This window comes from Haliotis cracherodii, unplaced genomic scaffold (genome assembly GCF_022045235.1).
Source record: "Haliotis cracherodii isolate W230 unplaced genomic scaffold, xgHalCrac1.p SCAF_1, whole genome shotgun sequence".
NCBI lineage: Eukaryota > Metazoa > Mollusca > Gastropoda > Lepetellida > Haliotidae > Haliotis > Haliotis cracherodii.
Window position 1 is genome coordinate 57,332,567 of NW_027266264.1, and position 20,225 is coordinate 57,352,791.

The 20,225-nt window shown below is 40.2% G+C and overlaps 1 protein-coding gene and 1 pseudogene across 1 annotated transcript in view; one reads left to right on the forward strand and one right to left on the reverse strand.

Moving 5' to 3' along the window:
- The window catches only part of LOC139465851 (organic anion transporter 3-like), a 34,366-nt pseudogene extending 26,515 nt beyond the window's left edge, over positions 1 to 7,851 (reverse strand).
- Positions 7,852 to 19,811: 11,960 nt separating this feature from the next.
- LOC139479748 (pro-epidermal growth factor-like) overlaps positions 19,812 to 20,225 on the forward strand; it is a 36,390-nt gene continuing 35,976 nt past the window's right edge. The window contains exon 1 of the mRNA XM_071262611.1: positions 19,812 to 19,941. Coding sequence (XP_071118712.1) covers positions 19,872 to 19,941 — 70 coding nt within the window. The 5' untranslated portion in view covers positions 19,812 to 19,871. The remainder of the gene's footprint in view (positions 19,942 to 20,225) is intronic.

Sequence of the window (20,225 nt, forward strand, 5' to 3'; positions counted from 1 at the left end):
TCGGCAATATTTCAGCCATATCGTGACGAGAAATTAGACATGAAATATACATATATTTAAACTTTATAAAAATCTGTCATCGAAGGACAGTATGAGAACTAGAATATCACAGAAAAGATTTAAAACTAGTTGCGGAAGATTTAAAAGCATTAAGTATTAAGGAACAACACAATATAAAAATGGGCTAGAGATCGTCAGTAACTAAAGGGAGATCACCACACCAGGGACCATGGGGACTTACAGTACCTTTGCTTCCTGCATGGACCCCGGCAGGATTTACACCACCCCTTCAGTCACTGGCGATTATATGCAAGTTTAGCCATGGAATAAAACTAACAAAGATGCTACGATTTAAAAGTCTGGTATGCAGAAAAATACTACGAATGGTGTGGGACTTACATACCCTCTTAGGGGGACAATAATTTTACGCTACTTCAACCCCCCTCGAAGGTACAGCCACTCACAATCTAAGTTATTTATTAGCACTACCAATTTATAAAATAATATATTAAGCACATCAAAATTTATGGCCAAGTTCTATTTCTTTTAAAAAACTTAATATTAAATGAGAAGTTACATCATTAAAAAGGTCCTTAACTGTTTTGACACTGAAATATTTATCCCTTGTGATGGAAAAATCAATACAGTCAAGCAGGACATGCTTGACTGTGATTCTTTCATCACAAGGGATACAAAACGGAGGATCCTCACCTTTTAATAAATATTCATTTGTGTATCTGCTGTGGCCAATACGACATCGTCGCATAATGACCTCTTCAAATCTGGACTGACATCCCAAGAAGGTATATCCGATATTTGGTTTAATTTCATGTAATTTATTGATACCTACTTGGGCGTCCCACTTCTGTTGCATAAGATCTCGGATGTAAGATCGAATCAAGGGTTTAAAATCAGTGTATGGGATCAGAAGTGGTGTCACAGATTTGTTGAGGGCTGCTTTAGCAGCAGCATCGGCCATTGTGTTACCTTTGATACCAACATGGCTTGGTAACCAACAAAAGACGATGTCATATTGGCCAGTAGCAAGATCATTAAATAACTCAAGAATTTGGATTAAAAGTGGATGTTTTGAAGACATATTTTTAATTGCCTGAAGGCATGAAAGAGAATCTGAAAACAGTATGAATTGGTTATGTTTAGATTGATTACCGATATATTTAAGTGCTGTAAAAATGGCGTTTGCTTCTGCAGTGAATATTGAACTGTTATCAGGTAAACGTGAAGAGATTGTTCTGGATCCAATGACAGTGGCACTAGCAGCAGCGCCACCATCCTTGGATCCATCTGTAAATATGGATTTATAAGTGTCATAATTGTTTCTTAGTTGATGGTATTCTTGTTGGTATATTAATTGGTTAGTATCGGATTTCTTAAGTTTGGTTAATGTCAGGTCTACCTCTTCCGGGGTAGGATAGGTCTTCAGCAACTTCACAACTCGGGTGGTCAGGCTCGCTGACTTAGTTGATGCATGTCATCGCATCCCAAGTGCGTAGATCAATGCTCATGATGACAATCCATGGATTGTCTGGTTCAGACTCGATTATTTACAGACCACCGTCATGTAGCTGGAATATTGCCGAGCGCGGCGTTAAACAACAAACTAAAGATACAGATATAAATGTGAATGTTTCACCCGCCAGGGCTTGTTTCTGTCATATGGCGCGGTCTTAAAGTTTTGCCCACCTTAGTAATCAAGAGCGTATGTGCGATATGTATATATTGGTATGGCACCATATTGGGTATAATTTGAGTGTGGTGACAGGTTATGGAGCTGGGCAAGTCAGGATGTGGTTGTATTGAGCGAATGAGGATGTGGGTCTGTTGGGCGCGTTAAGATTTGTATATACTGTTGTGAAGTTGTGGGCATTTCGGCGATTGAGTATGTGTGTGTTTTGGGCGAGTGAGAATGTGTGTGTTTTGGGCGAGTTAGTATGAGTGTCTTTTGGGCGAGAGAGTATGAGTGTGTACTGGGCGAGTGAGTATGAGAGTGTTTTGGGCGAGTTAGGATGTGGTGTATAGGGCGAGTGAGTGATGCTGTGGTTGTATTAAGCGACTGAAGATGTGGGAGCTCGGATGTGGGTCTATTGGGCGAGTTAAGATTTTGATGTATTAGGCGAATTAGGATGTGTCTGTATTGGACGAGTAAGTATGCGTGTGTTTCGGGCGAGTACGTATGAGAGTGTATTGGGCGAATGAGTATGAGTGTGATGGTGGTTGGTTGGTTGTTTACGCCACACTCAGCAATATTCCAGCTATATGACAGCGGTCTGTAAATAATCTAGTCTGGACGAGACAAACCAGTGATTAATATCATGAACATCGCCCCACACAATTTGGATACGATGACATGCATCAACCAAGTCAGCGAACCTGACCACCCGATCCCGTTAGTCGCCTCTTACGACAAGCATAGTCGCCCTTTATGGCAAGCATGGGTTGCTGAAGATCTATTCTACCCCGAATCTTCACGGGCCTTATCAGTGTGGATTGGGCGAGTGAGAATGGGGGTGTTTTGGGCGACCGGACGGTTATTGATGTTATAGTTGTGTATGGAATGAAATTGTGTCAGGCGAGAGAACCCTGTGAATGTGTTGTCTTGGGTATGTTGGGCGAGTTAAGATGTGTATGAAGTAGTCAATCAGGGATGTCGGCCTGTTGGGCGTGTGAGGCCGTTGAGTGTGTTGGCTTGTGGTCTTATTGGGCATGAGCTTGTCGATAGATGGTAGCTGGCATTCTTGGTGCCTACATAAATATTACCATCATCGCCGCTCCCTGTAGAATCTTCAGGGCAGCGAAAGGAGCGTATTCTGGAACAAATGGCATGCCAGTGCCAACTACGATGGATAAGATCCCAGCCATAACCAAGGAGTACTTGCGCCCATACGTATCAGCTATGACTGGGAAAACGACTGCTCCTATACCCAGACCAATCATATAGAAGGTTTGGAGAAGACCACCAAGACTTTCTTTTTCACAAACAAGGTCCCACTGTGGAATAGACAACGCCAGTGATAATATCATGATACTATTTTTACTATAATGATACCCATTACAAAGCACAATATGAAAATTTGATGCGAGTAAACATGCATGGGTTTTGTGGTTACAGAATTAATTAGAATGTTGACAGACTGAACACCTTTGCGCTGGCATTGTTTTGCTCATTATTCTTCTATTGTTTTACAATTATTCAGTATTGTAATGTAACAGTAATTCAAATTCACCAACGAGTATTAAAATTCATGTATTAAATCCAATGAATAACTATTTGGATTCCAACTGATTGTAATTCATATTTAGATTACCAAACACCTCTCTGAAAGATAACTTTACTCTAAAAGAAAAGCTGGGGATCATGACATATAAATGTTAGGATCGGCCTATAGAAGAAATATCAGCTTTGAAAAATGACTGCCGCAGATTGAAAGATGTCGGAGGCAACACCATACGCCCAATCACACTCGAAACATTGCACGTGGGCCATGAAATTCCTCAATGCACGTGGGAAGGGGGTCATGCTCGATTTATGACACTTACCAATTAGTTATTGTTAACTGTATAAACTTTGATGTCAATAAGTATATATACCTATGTTGTTTAGCACTATTCATCACTTGCTTGATAAAGGTGTTAGGATCTACACCGAAACCTCGCACTAATTGTAATAAAGAAGTTGTTCATCCATAGAACTCGTCTTACTTCATCACACCAACTTCTAAATGCCACTGAAAGAAGTTAGTTATTGTTAATTTTCATTTTATTTCATTTTCCACAGTAACATGTAAGGTCTCTACGTTTCCTTTAGAGTGGCTTTTGTGATCAAATTGGGAATGTGTCGTCTACAACGCGATAAACGCTAAAGAGCTGTTGGCATGTTTCAAACTGGAAGAATTCAGCAAGAGGCAGCTAATACGTTCCACGTGTTTCCGCCTATGATTTGCTGACTTTGGAAGAGGTTTCTGCAGTAACAAAATGTTAATGAACGTCACCGCACAGGGATCCCTACGTCAACAACTTTCAAACCAGGCCCAAACAGCTGCCAATCGCTGTTTACTTGCGCCAGGCCACCGAACTGGTACTGGTACTGAAATCGACTGATTGTAGCTAATTGCATACTCGGCGACCTCGTGTTGTGCCACCGTTAACAAGTCGACATATTCCAACCAGAAGCCAACGTTATTTAGCAAGAGCAAGAGGGGGAATCGCCGATGGCCAAGTGTAATGTTTTCAGATGACTTCTGGATAGACGTGGATGTATCTGGAGACGTTCAAACGAACGTCCTACGAACATCAACGTAAGGCAACATGACAAATTTGGGGCGGATCAATATGACTGCCAGCACGCCACTTCATATTGTCCAAGGAAGGGCCACTAGACAGCACAACATACTTGTTGTGCCTCTTGTTCGTCATGCTGCTCTACATTTTGTCTCGTAACTGACTTCATCCAGCAGCAAAACATGACCAGAATGCAATGGCCAGCCACGAGTCCTGACCTTTCCCCCATAAAGCACGTCTGGGACATCAGAAGGAGACGTCAAGGTCAAAGGCCACCAATTACATTAGCCGGACTGGACCAAGGTGCTGCTAGAGGAATGGACGAGACTCCCTCAAATTGTCACTGGGAGATTAAATCTGACCATGCCATGCCGTACAAACGAATGTTTGATGAATCGTGGGAGCATGGTCCATGTACTGTTTGGGGTAGAGTATCGGACACATTTACCCTCAATTTTCCATTTTTCACAAATAGTCTATTCGTAGACAACGTATCCGATAACAGGTACAACGTCATCTGCAAAAGACAACAAATGAAACTTTCTTCTTTTATGCTTTTACCTCGGATACAAGGGACAATTCTCTTGCCGCTTCATATTCATAGCCCTCAATGCAGTCCAGTCTCTTGCTTTCCAAATGGTCCGACATGTTGGTTGTGATGGTGAAGCCACATTCATGGTATGTGATGTTTAACCCCGCGTCATCTTCCCCTACTGGCAGACCTTCTTCAACTGATGTACGGTTAAGCTCTTTGCACCGGAATGGTACATAAGATCCTGCATACGGAAGGTATAAAAAACAAACACGTTGATATCATTTTGGCTACATTAAAGATGTTTCTCGGGAACATTTTTCTCAAAGGTGAGAAGGTTTGTGGGACCTTTAATATCTGTAACTTAAACATCTTTAACATAGACGGTATTGCCAAGAAACAGTTGATGCCTAAATATAATCTTTGTCAGCAAGTGAACTCTTTGCGCCATAAAGTTTCCGCTCCTTACAACACGCAGCTGTAGGATGTGAGAGACTGAGAGTGAGTGCCGGGTAGCTTTTCGTGTTGCTTAATGTGCTTTCTCTTTTTCGAATTGTATTTATTCATGGATGCTGGATTTGGAGAATTGTAATCCTTTTGTACCACATTCTTCCGGGTGTCAGGATGAGGTTCTGAAAGCGAGTTTCCACCTTCATAACAGTATGAAGACTGTGACGTTAGCTTTAAAGAGGAAATACACATTAAGCTATATTTTTGTAGTTTTCATGAACTGTATTCATGTTTTATGATATTATTAAAAAAATGCTGACCCATTTGAATGTTTAAGTTCTTCGCGAATGGAGGTTGTAACAGGCGTTGGGAGGTGAGACTGCATTGAGGTCTCGTGTCTTCGCCGTTTCTTACCCATAGTTTTTATTACAACTGTTGTAAACGGGAACAAAATGTATACAGTGTTTGTGAATAAACCTAGGCTATAGCGTGATATGTGTATCACATCTTATGTTGCCACTTATCCCATTTTCAACATAACTGAAGCTAATAGCAAAATGATACAAGATTTGTATGTCTTCGCTGACTCTTACCCATTTTGTGTTAAAAGTATTGCATCATTTGATGATCCGTGGCGCCATAGACATGACATGTTCACCAGATGTGCAATAACGTCGACATTTCACCCATGGCACAATTGACCCATGAACATCCGGGTTAGAACAGGTATTCAACAATCCATGCTTGTCGTAAAAAGCGACTCTGCTTGTCGTAAGAGGCGACTGACGGGGTCGGGTGGCTAGGCTCCCTGACTTGGTTGAAGCATATCATCGTATCCCAATTGCGTTTATCGATGCTCATGACGTCAATCATTGGATTGTCTGGTCCAGACTCTATTATTTACCGACCACCATTATATAGCGGAGTGCGGCGTTAAACAACAAACAAACATACTATAATTGTGGCATGTTACCGTTCATTGCTGGACTCTCTATACATTCACTGTATCCTGACGACTGCGCTACCATGACTGACATAATCAGCTTCAGCTGCCATAGGACATGTTGTCAGCCGTCAACAAAGACTCAGGTGGGCGAGTCTGTACAACGATGGCAGAACAGAAACCGTTTTCTGATGAGAGCAGGTTACAGCCCTTCACAACAGATGGATGTGTGACAGGGTGTGCATGTGTATCGTCGTTGGGAAAAACGCACGGCTCATTGTGTCCAGGACACTGTTCTATATTGATGTGACAGGATATTGATTTTGGCAGTGTTTTGCGTCTAGTTGTCCTTCTGCCCGTATTTCCATCTGTCCGTCCGCTTCTCAAAGGGGACAAATTTTCTCAAAAACTATTTAAGTCAGAAAAATGAAATTTCACACACTGATATAACTGGTCATGATCTTAAATGACTTCGAAAATTCATTTTTTACAGAGTTATGGCCCTTGTTCCATGCTTTTCAAATTCGTGCATACTGGGGACACGTTTTCTCAGACACTACTGAAATTACATGAATGAAAGTTTGCCTACTTATCTAAGAGATATTTGTGAAGGCTGAGTTCGAAAATTGGTTTTACCCAGAGTTACTTCCCTCCCTACGTGTTTTTTAAGATTTGAGCATACAGTTTCAGCCCTTGATCCATGTTATTTTACAAAGTGCATATAAGCGTCTTCAATGGGGACAAGTTTTCTCAGAAACTTTTGAAGTTAGCTTACCTAAGAGATACGTATCAAGACTGAGTTCGAGAATTGGTGCCGTATATTATTTTCTTCCAGAAAAGAGGTCTTTTCACATTTAATATTTATTTCTGCTGAGATAAAGCGACCCTATTGCCTATCTTAAGGCTTTATAGGACTCTTTTTTATAGTTTTTCTAACAAAATTCTAATGTGTCCCAGGCGGGGATAGTGATAAGGTTGTTTTCTTGTTTCAAGTGCAACCATGCATTGTGATTCTAATGTCAACCATATTGTGATTACAGTGACTCAAAACTGACAACATTCCCCATTTCCTTAGGTATCATTACATATAATGCAAAATCACGAATTATATAGAGTATGTTGTTAGGTAATGTATATATATATATATTAGCAGAGTGCATTCTACTGACACGAAGTTCACTAAAACATTACAATACTACATGCTTTGCATTTGAAAAGAAAGACAATACAAACCTTATTTATTATGACAAGTCACCATTCGAAGTTTATAAGTTACCTCATAAGTAAATACAATTTAGTAAATACATAATTTTAGTTACTCAAGAAAACCGGATGGCTGGGGTTTCCCAGTGGTTAATGTCCGGGATAAGCACATTTGTCTCTAGTATGATCCGAGTGAACAACATATACTCGAGAACTTTGACATTTTGTTTGGACAAGGGTGTGTGTATTCTCATGGACAGGTATTATTTACTGACTCACCTGTGAATATGATACAGGAAACTGCGAAGGCAGTAGGTAAAATACTTAAGACCAGTGGAATTAGTTGATAAATCTGATATACCCCTCTCCATTTCAAGGCCAATAGTATGCTATCGAAGCCTTCATCGCTATTTGAGGCGGCCATCACCCTGATATGTTGTAGCGCAAGTAACTGTAGGTATAGTGGAGAAACTGTTTCTGATATTAACCCTTAATATCACAGTGAAACCGATATCAGTGAACCTGCTGACTGGCATTACTGAAGGGTGAGGATACAAATGGTTAAACTGTGCACGGCTTTTATATATATGCGTGCATGCATGTCCATGTAAGACTATGAATAATTGATCACCTGACTCTACATATATGTAATCTTGGTTTTAATATGCCAATGTTTCACATCAATTTCTGCTCATGACCACACATGCTGATGACAATGTATTTTGATGACCTGGCATTATTTGGATTGCACTCATGTGTGGGTCGAGTGGCGAACGCCCCCCCCCCCCCAAGGATACAAGTCGTGAGAAGCTTATTGAAACAGAAAACACATTCTACCTACAAACGTATTTCTTTAGTGAGGCACCACGTGCAGTCTAGCTTGACTGTACACGCTATTCAAGCATATGTAAAATGTAATGAAGACTTTTTTTCGATTGACAGTGAGGGAATGCTGATTTGAATAGTATTGAGGTTAAACGAAACAGCTTGACATTGAAAGAACGGAAATAGAGCATATACTGGCAGGCACATTGTCAGGCTGACGTATAGAATGAATGTGTAAGTTATGTATAAGGCTAAACAAGAAAAATTCTATAAGGGAACCCTCGAGCCCTTTCTGTTTTCTACAGTGAGTGAGTGAGTGAGTGTGGTTTTACGGCGCTTTCAGCAATATTCTAACAATGTTTCAGCTGGGGACACCAGATATGGGCTGAATACATTGTACCCACGAAGGGAATCGAACCCGGGTCCTCGGCGTAATAAGCAAACGCTTTAACCATAGCCTTCCCCACCGCCCCGTCTATTTCCTGGAGTTGATAATGGGATGGGTATATGCTGACAGTGAATAAGGGCTAGAATAGGATTGGGTGATTGCTTTACAAGCACGGGTGTGTAAAGAAGTCTAGCATATCTTCGAACCATACCAAAAGGTGCAAGTCTAAAGACGATCAGGGACTACAGGTACACGGTGAAGTCACAATGACCTCGTACATGTTATTTATATTTGAATTTGATCTTTTTACATCCTATTCTTGATATTTGAAAGCTAACGGAAATGTGAGAATGTGCAAACTATATGATATTTATCTTTAAGCCATCAAAAGTCTATTTCTGGGTACACCCCCCCCCCCCCCCCCCCCCCCCAACATTTTACCATGGGCTCCACTTGGGGTTAAAGTGGCCTGGGGAAAATGGGTCCTAGATGGGTTGTCCTTCTGGACCCCGTTCGGATTTGTGCAAGGGTTCCAGCAGGATCCCAAATGGGCATACATTATATTGCCAAGATGGAAGCCAGGGGCTTGTGCCTCTGAAGGTGTGTATGAGTTGTTTCCTGCATGCATATTACATGCAGCCCTTTTGTGGTATCACTACCTCATACATGCATATTTTGGTCAAATTAATGTGCATTAAACACACCCCGTTCTTCACTGTGACAACACAAACATTCATGACAACTGTTTTCAGTCAGCAAGAAGAACATACAACTGTTTTGGTTGTATTTTCTTTATTTAGATCTTTCAATCACAGCATTAATGCACGTATCGACCTTTTCTTTATATATTTTTAACTAATCCACGAAACCAAGAATATAATGTGTTGTCCTTACTGTCGTAACCATTTCTGCTGTGACTACGCAAGTCATTCTGTTCATGTCAATTCACGCATCCGACCCCCTCCCCACAACCCCCACAGAAACACATTGAATACGTAAATACGTAAGTAGATAAACGCGATAAATATATATATATATATGCGATACATTAGCTTTTACCTCAGATAATTGTCATCATTGTCAAAATTATAGTCTAAGATAATAGAGTCTAATCCAGTCTGGACCAGACAATCCAGTGATTGACATCATGAGCATTGATCTACCCAACTGGGATACGATGACATGCATCAACCAAGTCAGCGAGCCTGAGCATCCGATCCCGTTAGTCGCATTTTACGGCAAGCATGGGCCGCTGAAGACCTACTCTACTCTATCCAGGATCTTGACGGGGCCTTTTGCAAGTGTACAGGCACTATTGGAAATATAAATTGCGAGGACATAATACAAGGATGGTCTGGGTATCAATCCCCATAATTAACTGCGCTTGTAGATCTCTGCGACTCTGGGTCTTTTCCCGAAAAAAGACAGTTTACTGGACGGCTGAAAAAACATTTACTTTTACGGTTACCAGCTGGTTACTAAGGAAGAAGTTCGTGCACATCCCTTACCAAAACGAGTCCAAAATGGCGGAAGGTGTCCGGTATCCTGCATTCATACTATGCCTTGTAGCAATGTGTCGGTGTGTTAGGCATCTGACTATGTTTGCGGTAACGAAATAACAATGTAATGACCAGGCAGACTCTAAATGAACGCAATGCCTCATTCACTGGGTTCCGGCGATTAGACGCTTAGATGTTTCGTAGACTGGAGTATCTTCCCTGTGATAAAGGGCAATAACTCAAGTCGGCGCTCCGATTGATTCCCGCGAAAAATGATCATTGACACTGTGTAGGCAATTGTCATTTGGCCTACATAATAGTTGGGCCACTGTTTAAAAACGTTTCAGTTGGAACTACATGTATATTGACACACTATATTAATCGAACATTCAAGGAATACTTGCAATGTTTAGGAACCGATTGTGACGATAGATTTTAAGAATAACATTATATTATGAAGAGATTATATCGCGTGTGAGCTGTGGAATGAAAAAAAATCCTTTATTAGGAATAAACACAATATATGTATTTAGCTCATCAAGGCTTATCACAAAATCCATATGTAATACGCCAATATAGAACATCATACAAACATGCACAATACATGATACTTACCATCAGAAAATGCACTCGCGTGATTGTTTGTTTTAACCCTATCTACATTATGGGTAATGTGTATTGGAACCCATGTAGGCAAAACCCTTGACAAGTTGCTTCACATGGCATACTCTAAACCCAAGTGGGGCCCATGTGTACATGCTTGTGGGGATGTTGCATTCTAGGGTACACTTTGCATATTTGAAGAAAAATGTTGCGATACAAGTATGAATACTAGTATACCTTATAAGTCTTAATTACATTCTTTCAACTATTTTTGTAGAATATTGGCTAGTATTGAACAGGTTTGAAATGTATTAAAACTTACTGATCATGTACACACGAAACATGAATAATTCTGAGCCAGAAAACACGATTGATCAATATTTAAGTGAACTCCCAGATATATACTGAGCCAAATTAAAAACTTCACAATCCTAAAATTTTAACATTTTGACCAGTTATCATTGTGGGCACTTATTGTGTATTTAAACAGTAATGGCCACGTACTGTCTTCAGATAACACCCGTTTTTGTCCAGGTGAATCTATCAAAATCATGTGCACAGCACTAAAGTGGTAAAAGTGTTTTTTCACGTGCAACTGGTCAGGTGGCCATAAAACCCCACGTGTTTTCAGCCATACTTGTTAGCAGTCATTAACAAAAAAAGAAAAACACAAGAAAATAAAAGTCTTTACGGCCATTTGTCATGCCACGCCTGTCAAATGTGCAACGTGAACGTGCCATCGGCATGTTTCAGACGGGAACGTCCGTAGCTGAAGTCGCAAGGACGATGGGTTGTAGTCGACGGACTGTTTATGATTAACAGACGCGTCTACAGCAAACGGGTACCACCGCTGATCGCCCTCGGCAAGGTCGACCACGTGTGACGTCACATGCAGAGGATCGTCAGATAGCTTACGTCACCTCCGTAACTGATTTTTGACGGCTACATCAACCAGAAATGAACTGTTTAGGGGTAGACTGAGTGCGCAAACTGTTCGAAACCGTCTGAGAACTGCTCACATTCAAGCACAACGGCCATACTGCGGGCCGATTCTGACTCAATTACACAGACGTCAACGTCAATTGTGGGCACAGCGACACTTACGATGGACTCAGAGGAACTGGAATCAAGTCGTCTTCAGTGATGAATCCCGATTTAATCTTCGATTTGTGGATGGTAGGACGAGGGTGTGGAGGCGCCATCATGAACGTTACGCCCAGAGTTGTGTACAGGAAGTTGACAGATTTCGAGGTGGAAGTGTCATGATGTGGGGTGCTTTCTGCCTTTTATGGCAGCACATGGACCCGCGTTTGATCTTCCAACACGACAATGCCAGACCCCAAACAGCAATTTTGACAAGGAATTTCCTTCAGAATGCGGGAGTCAACGTCATGGACTGGCCGTCAAGGTCTCCCGACCTCAATCCCATCGAACACGTCTGGTGTGCTCTTGGCAGAAGTCTGCGCACTCTCCAGAACCAACCACAGAATTTGCAAGATCTTGGCACCATTTTGCAGCAACAATGGCGTCGTCTTCCCAATCAAGGGTTCACAAGCATCACAAGGTCCATGCGGAGGCGTTGTGTGGCAGTTGTCAACGCACATGGTGGCCATACACGCTACTGAACTTGTGTGCCATCAGATTCTCGTGCTTGGGACTTATGATTTATACTGTTGATGTTATTACCGAATACCGTAGGTGCTTGGAACAAATTATGGTTACCACCGTTAATTAAAATTCCTTCTTTAGACATTAATGATTAAAAATTACCTTCTCTGATACGTTTGTTCGTTGTATATCATATATGGGATTACTTTTAAAAATGTGAAGTTTTTTAATTTGACTCAGTATATTAAGAAACGATATGAAAAGAAATGACGTTGTGGAATTCAATCTTCATAGTAACGTCCATATCCGGTCCATACCTCAATGCAGGCAAGACATCTTCTGGGAATGCTGGATATCAAACGCTGGATTGTCTACTTTGGTATCTGTCGCAACTCTTCTTGTAAAACCCGTCCAAGCTGTTACAAATTTTCAAACCCTTCGCCCTAGAATATCCCAAATGTGACATGTCTGGATAGTTTGCTAGCCACAATGTTGCCACACATTGTTGCCACACATTGTTGCTTCAGACAGTCGACTGCACCATTAACTCTCTGAGGAAGTACGTTGTCATTCGGGAACTGACTTACCCGCTGGGAAAAGTGATGACCACTGGACATTCCACATAACATTGACCGGTCATGTTATCTTGCGCGATCATCTAATCCGTCCTGTGTTGGTATGTGATGCCAGTCCAGGTCATGATGCTGCAACCACCGTCTCTATCGTGCTGCATCTCTATTAGACTGCTGCCGGATAATACCTTCCTCCACAACAGCTCCAAACATCTGTAAAGCATAAACACAATCTCAATTCACCAGAATACATGGTGTATCTCCAATGCCGCTGTTGACGACCTCCACTGCCTGCTCTGCACACTGTTGACTGAGGCGCCTGTGTGTCATAGTCAGACGTATTCCTCTGAAATGACATCTTGGTATCAGATCCGCAGTTCATATACCCGTTTCATATCGTTGACGCCGAAAGTCTAATGTGTCAGTTTTGAAGTTGCCCCTTAGTTCTGATGCAGAAATGAATCTGTTCCTCAACGCAACTGTGCGTACATATTGATCCTTATTGATAGTAGTCTTTCTTGCCCTTCCCCATACCATCCTAAGCTTAACCCCACCAATTTGCCGATATCGTTCCATCAGTCGGGATATCACACGTTGAGGTTAACCAATCTAAACTTATTATGTGTTTGGCAACTGCATTCTGTGATTGTCCAGCTTCAATCATGAATACTGCTTTTTTCATTTAATATACTTATTTTTCACTCTTTGTTATGATATTTACAATAAGGGGGTCTGTGCGTTAAAACATATTACCACTCAATGAATACACTCTTTGAGTGAAGCGCCAATTCATCATAGAGTGCCAGACCGCCTCCGTGGTCTAGTGGTAGAGCGTCCGCCCGGAGAGCGGAAGGTCACGGCCACATCATACCAAAAGGCTTTAAAAGATGGTACTTGTTGTTACCCTGTCTGGCGCTCGGCATTAATAGGCTAAAACAAGAACTGGTCGGCTCGGAGTCAGTATAGTGTGTCTGAGTGGGATAATCATGTTAAACTGCGGCATGGTATCTCAGTGAGCTGGCACTATAAATCGGCATCAGTCCGGACTAGTACAAGCAGCCACACAAACACACACAATAAGTGCAAGAATCTTGGACGCGACGTTAAACCCCTTTTCGCCTCACCTCACCTCATAGAGTGCCATATCATTTGCAGCCGTGCTTGTCACTCATACATTGGGTTAAACCCTATCTAACCCGTACCTAAAACGTCAATGCCACGTTTTAGGCACATTTATCGGATGTGATACCGTCGGATTCGTTATCTATGATGCGGTAACTCACTGTACCAGGACAAAAGTAGAATCATGATCACAAGGAAACGGTCTGTCGCCTTCAAGTTGAATATCCTGTCTAAGTGAAACTTTAAAAGGGAAACTTCGATCGGTGCTTTTATCAATGTGTAATATTTTGTGCTATTTGAGTTTATTAAGGAAGTATTAACTGTTGTTCAATCGTCATGTCATGATCGCACGCTTTATGTTTGATACAGACAGTGATTTATTGTGTTAAAAGAAAGAAAAAAGGAACTTTGAAGGGTTAAAAATTTCGTGCTCAACTGTTAATCACTATAGAATGTAACGGCAAATATCCGTTAAATCTACGTTAAGCCTTTTCCAATATATTGCAAAATAGAGCTCTAGGGGCACCTCATAAAATCATATTTTTTCGTCCAGGAGAGATGAGACAAACTAAATGAATAAATTATGCATATTTAGGCAATGTAAAATGTTAACATGTATATGAGTGTCTGTGCAGAAATAAAAAATACAAGTTTTGTGATCATGATGCTAACTTGTATATGTATTGACAAATCAGGTAACATTCATGTGAAAGTTATTACTGTTATTTGTAAATAATGATGATGTAAACGAAAAATAAATCATTGCAATGTTTGTTGCTTAGCATGTTCAGCTGAAGATAAGACTTAAGCATGTAAAATTTTATTTTCAACTGCACTTTTGAAGTCTTGATGTCAGCATTGTAAAAGTTGATATTTTACCTTTGAATAAGTACACCTTCTGTGTTCTCAAAATTTTATCTTTTGCAATTGGCCGAGAGTACAATTTGAGCGGGGAGCGACATCCTAATCTCACCCCAGAGCATATCTAAATATTTTAAGAATTACAACTGACACCAAGCATAACAGCACCTCAAGGACAACCCGAACTGTAACATATCTTCAGATTTCCTTGAATATTTTGGGGTCAAGCAACATATTGCCTACGACAAGAACAACATGGCCTGTAAACATTTTCAAGTCCAACACACTGGCAATCTGAAGTACTGATTCTGGAAATCTTTGGTCACCGTCAGAATACACCATGAACACTGGACATGCTGGAATAGGAAACAAAACATCTTGAAGCTCTCAAATATACATAGCCTAGCGTGATTCTAGATACTTACGGAATTTAGTGCATACTGGTGAATATGTTCCTATTCATACTGGTACAGTAATTGCCCTGACTCGGAATTTAGGAAACTTTTCGCTACGATTTTTGAAGATTTGTGAGTAATCATGAATGTAATCATGAATCTTTGAATGTAAAGCTTAATTATCATGTTTTGAGAGTGGTATGGATAGATAAAGCACAATTGGCATGTTTATGAATATTTCTGGTGTCAAACCATGTTATTGTTCTACGATTGGGTATGATACTTTTTCATAACAATACACATTAAAGGTTAAGTACCTGATTTTCAGCTTATAAGTCGCATGTTTTCATAGCAAATAAGGGGCGGTCGGGTAGCCTAGTGGTTAAAGCGTTCGCTCGTCACGCTGAAGACCCGGGTTCCAATCCCGACATGGGTACAATGTGTGAAGCCCATTTCTGGTGTCCCCCGCCGTGATGTTGCTGGAATATTGCTAAAAGCGGCGTAAAACCATACTCATTCACTCATAGCAAATAAAACATAATCAATGGCACAGACAGTTTATTTCTAAATGAAACCAAGTATTTGTTAAAGTATTATTTCTCGTATTTGCATCACCTGGGTTAATCAAACAGATTGGTCCATTAGACAACAGATAATAAACCTTATTCTGGACTAGTAATCTTAACCTGATTGGTCTAACTGGCTATTGGAAAATATGGACTGCCAGTGTGCTCATTTTGTATAACTTGGAATTATAGGCAAAATATATTGGAATAGACAAATTTTGAAAAATAGGTGCAGTCAATGTTCACTAAATAATGCAAATGTACTCTTGTGATCATCACAACCAGAAGATTTATAAGATAAAAGCATTACATTCCTTTATCATTATTGTTGCTCATACTATCAATCACTGGTAATCTGATCGAGGATTGATGACATTCATAGTCTGCGACTTTATGACAATTATAAACTTGACAAAACACCACTCATTTCTTCCCTCAGAATGAATTACACTTCATCTATTATAACCTGTTAGCCTGTCACTGTTTTATCACAGATGAAACAGTAGGAAATGTTACTGACTGATTATTCAGTACTTTAGTGTATTTGGTGTTGTATTTTTATCACTTCTGTTCAAAATATTACCCCATAGTTTGGTCTCTATACTCTACAGCAGGACCAAACTTCTTTATCATAAAGAAACAAAACTATTCACTGCATATACATTGTAAAATCACAAGTGTCCACTCCCAATTTGTCCATCACTGGATCTTAGCAAATAATGTTTGAAATGATTTGATTAAAAAGTAAGTAAATCTGGAACTTTTTGCGCCTTGAAAAAATTGCGACTGGCTAACCACAGCCTTTAACTGCGTCTGGAAGTTTTACGACGCTCTGTCAAGTTTACCAACTACATATAATTGTCAATGCAAGAAAATAACCAGCCTAGATAAGATCAAAGTTACTTTTTCACGTTTTAATTTTGATAGGTAGGAAGAGGCGTGATGAGAAGGAAGCTCAGCGTATAACCAGCCTAGATAAGATCAAAGTGACTTTTTCACGTGTTATGTTTCATAGATAGGAAGCGGTGTGATGAGAAGGTAGCTCGGCGTATAACCAGCCTAGATAAGATCAAAGTGACTTTTTCACGTGTTATGTTTCATAGATAGGAAGCGGTGTGATGAGAAGGTAGCTCGGCGTATAACCAGCCTAGATAAGATCAAAGTGACTTTTTCACGTGTTATGTTTCATAGATAGGAAGCGGCGTGATTAGAAGGAAGCTCAGCGTCAGTCAATGATTTTGAAACTATAGATGCATGTGTTGTTGTAGTTGACAAGGAAGGTATTTGCTGGCTGGCGTATGACTCGGCTACTCAGTGTTGTGTAAGCAGCTTGACGAGATGTGGCAGGTTGACAATTCAAATTAAATGTAACTTCAGCAAATGGCTGGCAGCATCAAGGAAGTGTATGAGACTCTTCCTTCCTTGTCCTGGTATAGCCAGGGAACGCCATAGTATGCAAGGGAACTGCATAGCATAGCGAGGATGCATCACGGTACAGATAGAGTACACCACAGTATAGCGAGTGCATGCAGATACACTTTACCCCATAGGATATTAATTACATCAAATATGTACGGCATGTAAGATTCATCACGCTACGAGGTACAACAATCGCTTTCTGAACCCGAAAACACCCACTTTAGATCCGAAAACACCCACTTTAGATAGATGTTTTCAATGGACGCCATGGTTTATCAAACTATAGAGCTGAAAGCCTGCATTCAGAGACAACGCCTAGGGCTGTCACGCCGAGGCCGCGTGACAGTCTTACATAATTTGCAAAGTACAGTGAACCTTGAAAAATTGTGTTAGATTTAGAATGCTGTCATTCAAATGACATGTGCCAACTATATTTTCAGACCATATGAAAGTTACCTGTGTATATTATAAATTACAAATTGGTATTTGGGTAGAGGTAAAAATATTATAAGTCAATACTATATTTTGAAATTTTATGCATCATTTCGAATCTGGGCATGAGCAATACATTTAAAGTCACAACACATGACATGCACTTCTAAGTGCATATGTTATTGATATACATATATTACAGGCAGTAGCAAATAAAAGATATGTGAAATGTCATTTGGTACCAAATAAATAATGCATTGTTGGAATCATCAAAACGCAGCCACAACCGAATGCGTAACCCAAAGGTAACAATACAGAAATGTAACGCCACGGGGCCGTTGTACAAGCATATTCTGCATGTGTAACATCGGGAATGTGTGTGTGTTTTCGTTTGTTCTCGGTTGCCTAAACGTATTTTGTTAGTGAGCCAGTGTGTTGGGTTTAACGCCGTCACGGGTATGGTCCTGACAAACCTTGAAACATAATCGAGGCGAATCGGGATTCGAACCCATGTCTGTTATCAACTGTTCAATTGCAGAGCCATGAATAACAGCACCCTGACGGAACAACGTCGTTTAAAGTTGGAAGCGGGAGAATCGAATTCGATAGTATCCAGGTAATTAAATGTGTCCGAGGGCCCCGTCTATGTACTTAGGTATCGATACCAACATACAACTGAAGTCCAGGATTGCAAAGGGTATCTGACCGAACATAGCGGAACCGCCTTCGTGAGGCCTGCTTCCAAGCCAGACAGCGAGTCAGAGGTGTTGATTTGACGCAACAACATCGTCACTGCGACGTCAGTGGTGTCAAGCTAGCTTTATCTTTCAACTTATACTACATGTTGATTACAACACGAAGTTCCAAACAGTCTTGATTCTTTATTCTTTCTTATTCTTGTTTCAACTCTCATGTACAAACATTAGATTAACTGTAACAAATAGAAAGGATTTCATTGAGTATATGGCTTTTCAATTTGATTAATTTACACATTAACTTCATAATACAGCAGTATTATACTAAGTTGGACTTGTTTAATTTACAAATGTATGAACATTTAACAATAAGGTGTACAACACAAACCTGGAAATTGCACTAAGTACATAATAGTCCAATAAATGTACAGAAACAATGCTTTAACTGCACTTGATAAACAGGAAGCTTACAATTTCATATACCTTTTATAAATTTAGGCCGTGAGAATATTATGAACAAAATTGAAGTCTAGGGTGTATTTCCATGAGCCAAGTCTAAACCAGCCACAAACCCTCAATTATGAAGAATTAAGATACTGTGTATGGTAGAAACTAAGAAGATGCATTTCTAAACAAATTCCTATTTATGAATTTTCAAATGAGTGACTAAATGTGCCATACCATTACTTTTGACTTCACTGGCTCCTAGCATGACTTCCTCCTGCATGCTGCTTAAAGCACATGGTGACATGACCACACCAGTCTGTGCTTATCTCCCTTCTTAATAAGGTTGATGTAAAATTGGCACATGACCAAAAAATGAAACATAACATTCTTACCCAGGAAATTAAATAAACATCCGAACCATAACAAATATTTAATATTGTATATTGCTGTTGCTATATGTAATACATAATTTGTGGAAATTCTAGAAACCAGATTTCATACCTCCTTCACCAATTAAGCTATCATAATTGATAGAAAATAGAATGAAACATTTTGACCATTACACTACACTTATAACAGGACAATGCATGCATTGCTGCAGAACAACAATTTTCAGGAGTTCGCGTAGCCCTATACCGTGCAAGGTTTAAACCTAAAAGACCATCCACCGGACGAGATGTATCGCCCCATACTACATCGTCATCCCAACAACCTTTACAGTAAAGCAGCTTCGACTACTTGATTATTTACAGACCGCCGTCACATAGCTGGAATATCGCGGAGTGCTGGTTAAACAATACACCAACCAACCAACATTGTGTCCACTGGAGCGCACAGACATAAACCTTGAGATCTGAAAAACACTTGCTGAAAGGATCCAATGAAAGGAATATCAGTAGAACATGTTGTGATCTGAATGTGAAAAACTCTTTTCAGTTGAGCTACTCGCTATCAGGTTGTATATTCAGTACAGTTTTGTGTAGAAGGCGCAGTTGCCTCAACGTATGACAACATGTCGCCCGTATCAACTGTTTGTGTGTTCGTCCTCCTGGCAAACATCCTTACCACCACGCAGGCTCAGGGTGAGTGACAATATTTTACTGATCTGTATTTGGAGTATCAACAGTTAAAGATATATCATATTTGAAATCTGGATATATTAAGGGCTGGTCAAAAAGTTCTGAGCTTAACAAAGAAAACAACAATTATGAAAGTGTATTTTATTTCATATTTCAACAAAATCTCTCTGATTTTCAATACAGTTCTCATATCGATATTGAAGCTTTTTAATTCAAATTTTCGGAAGCCACTCTGAAATACCCACTCACGTCAGCTTTGTGGTCATCGTTGTCGTCACAGCGCTTTC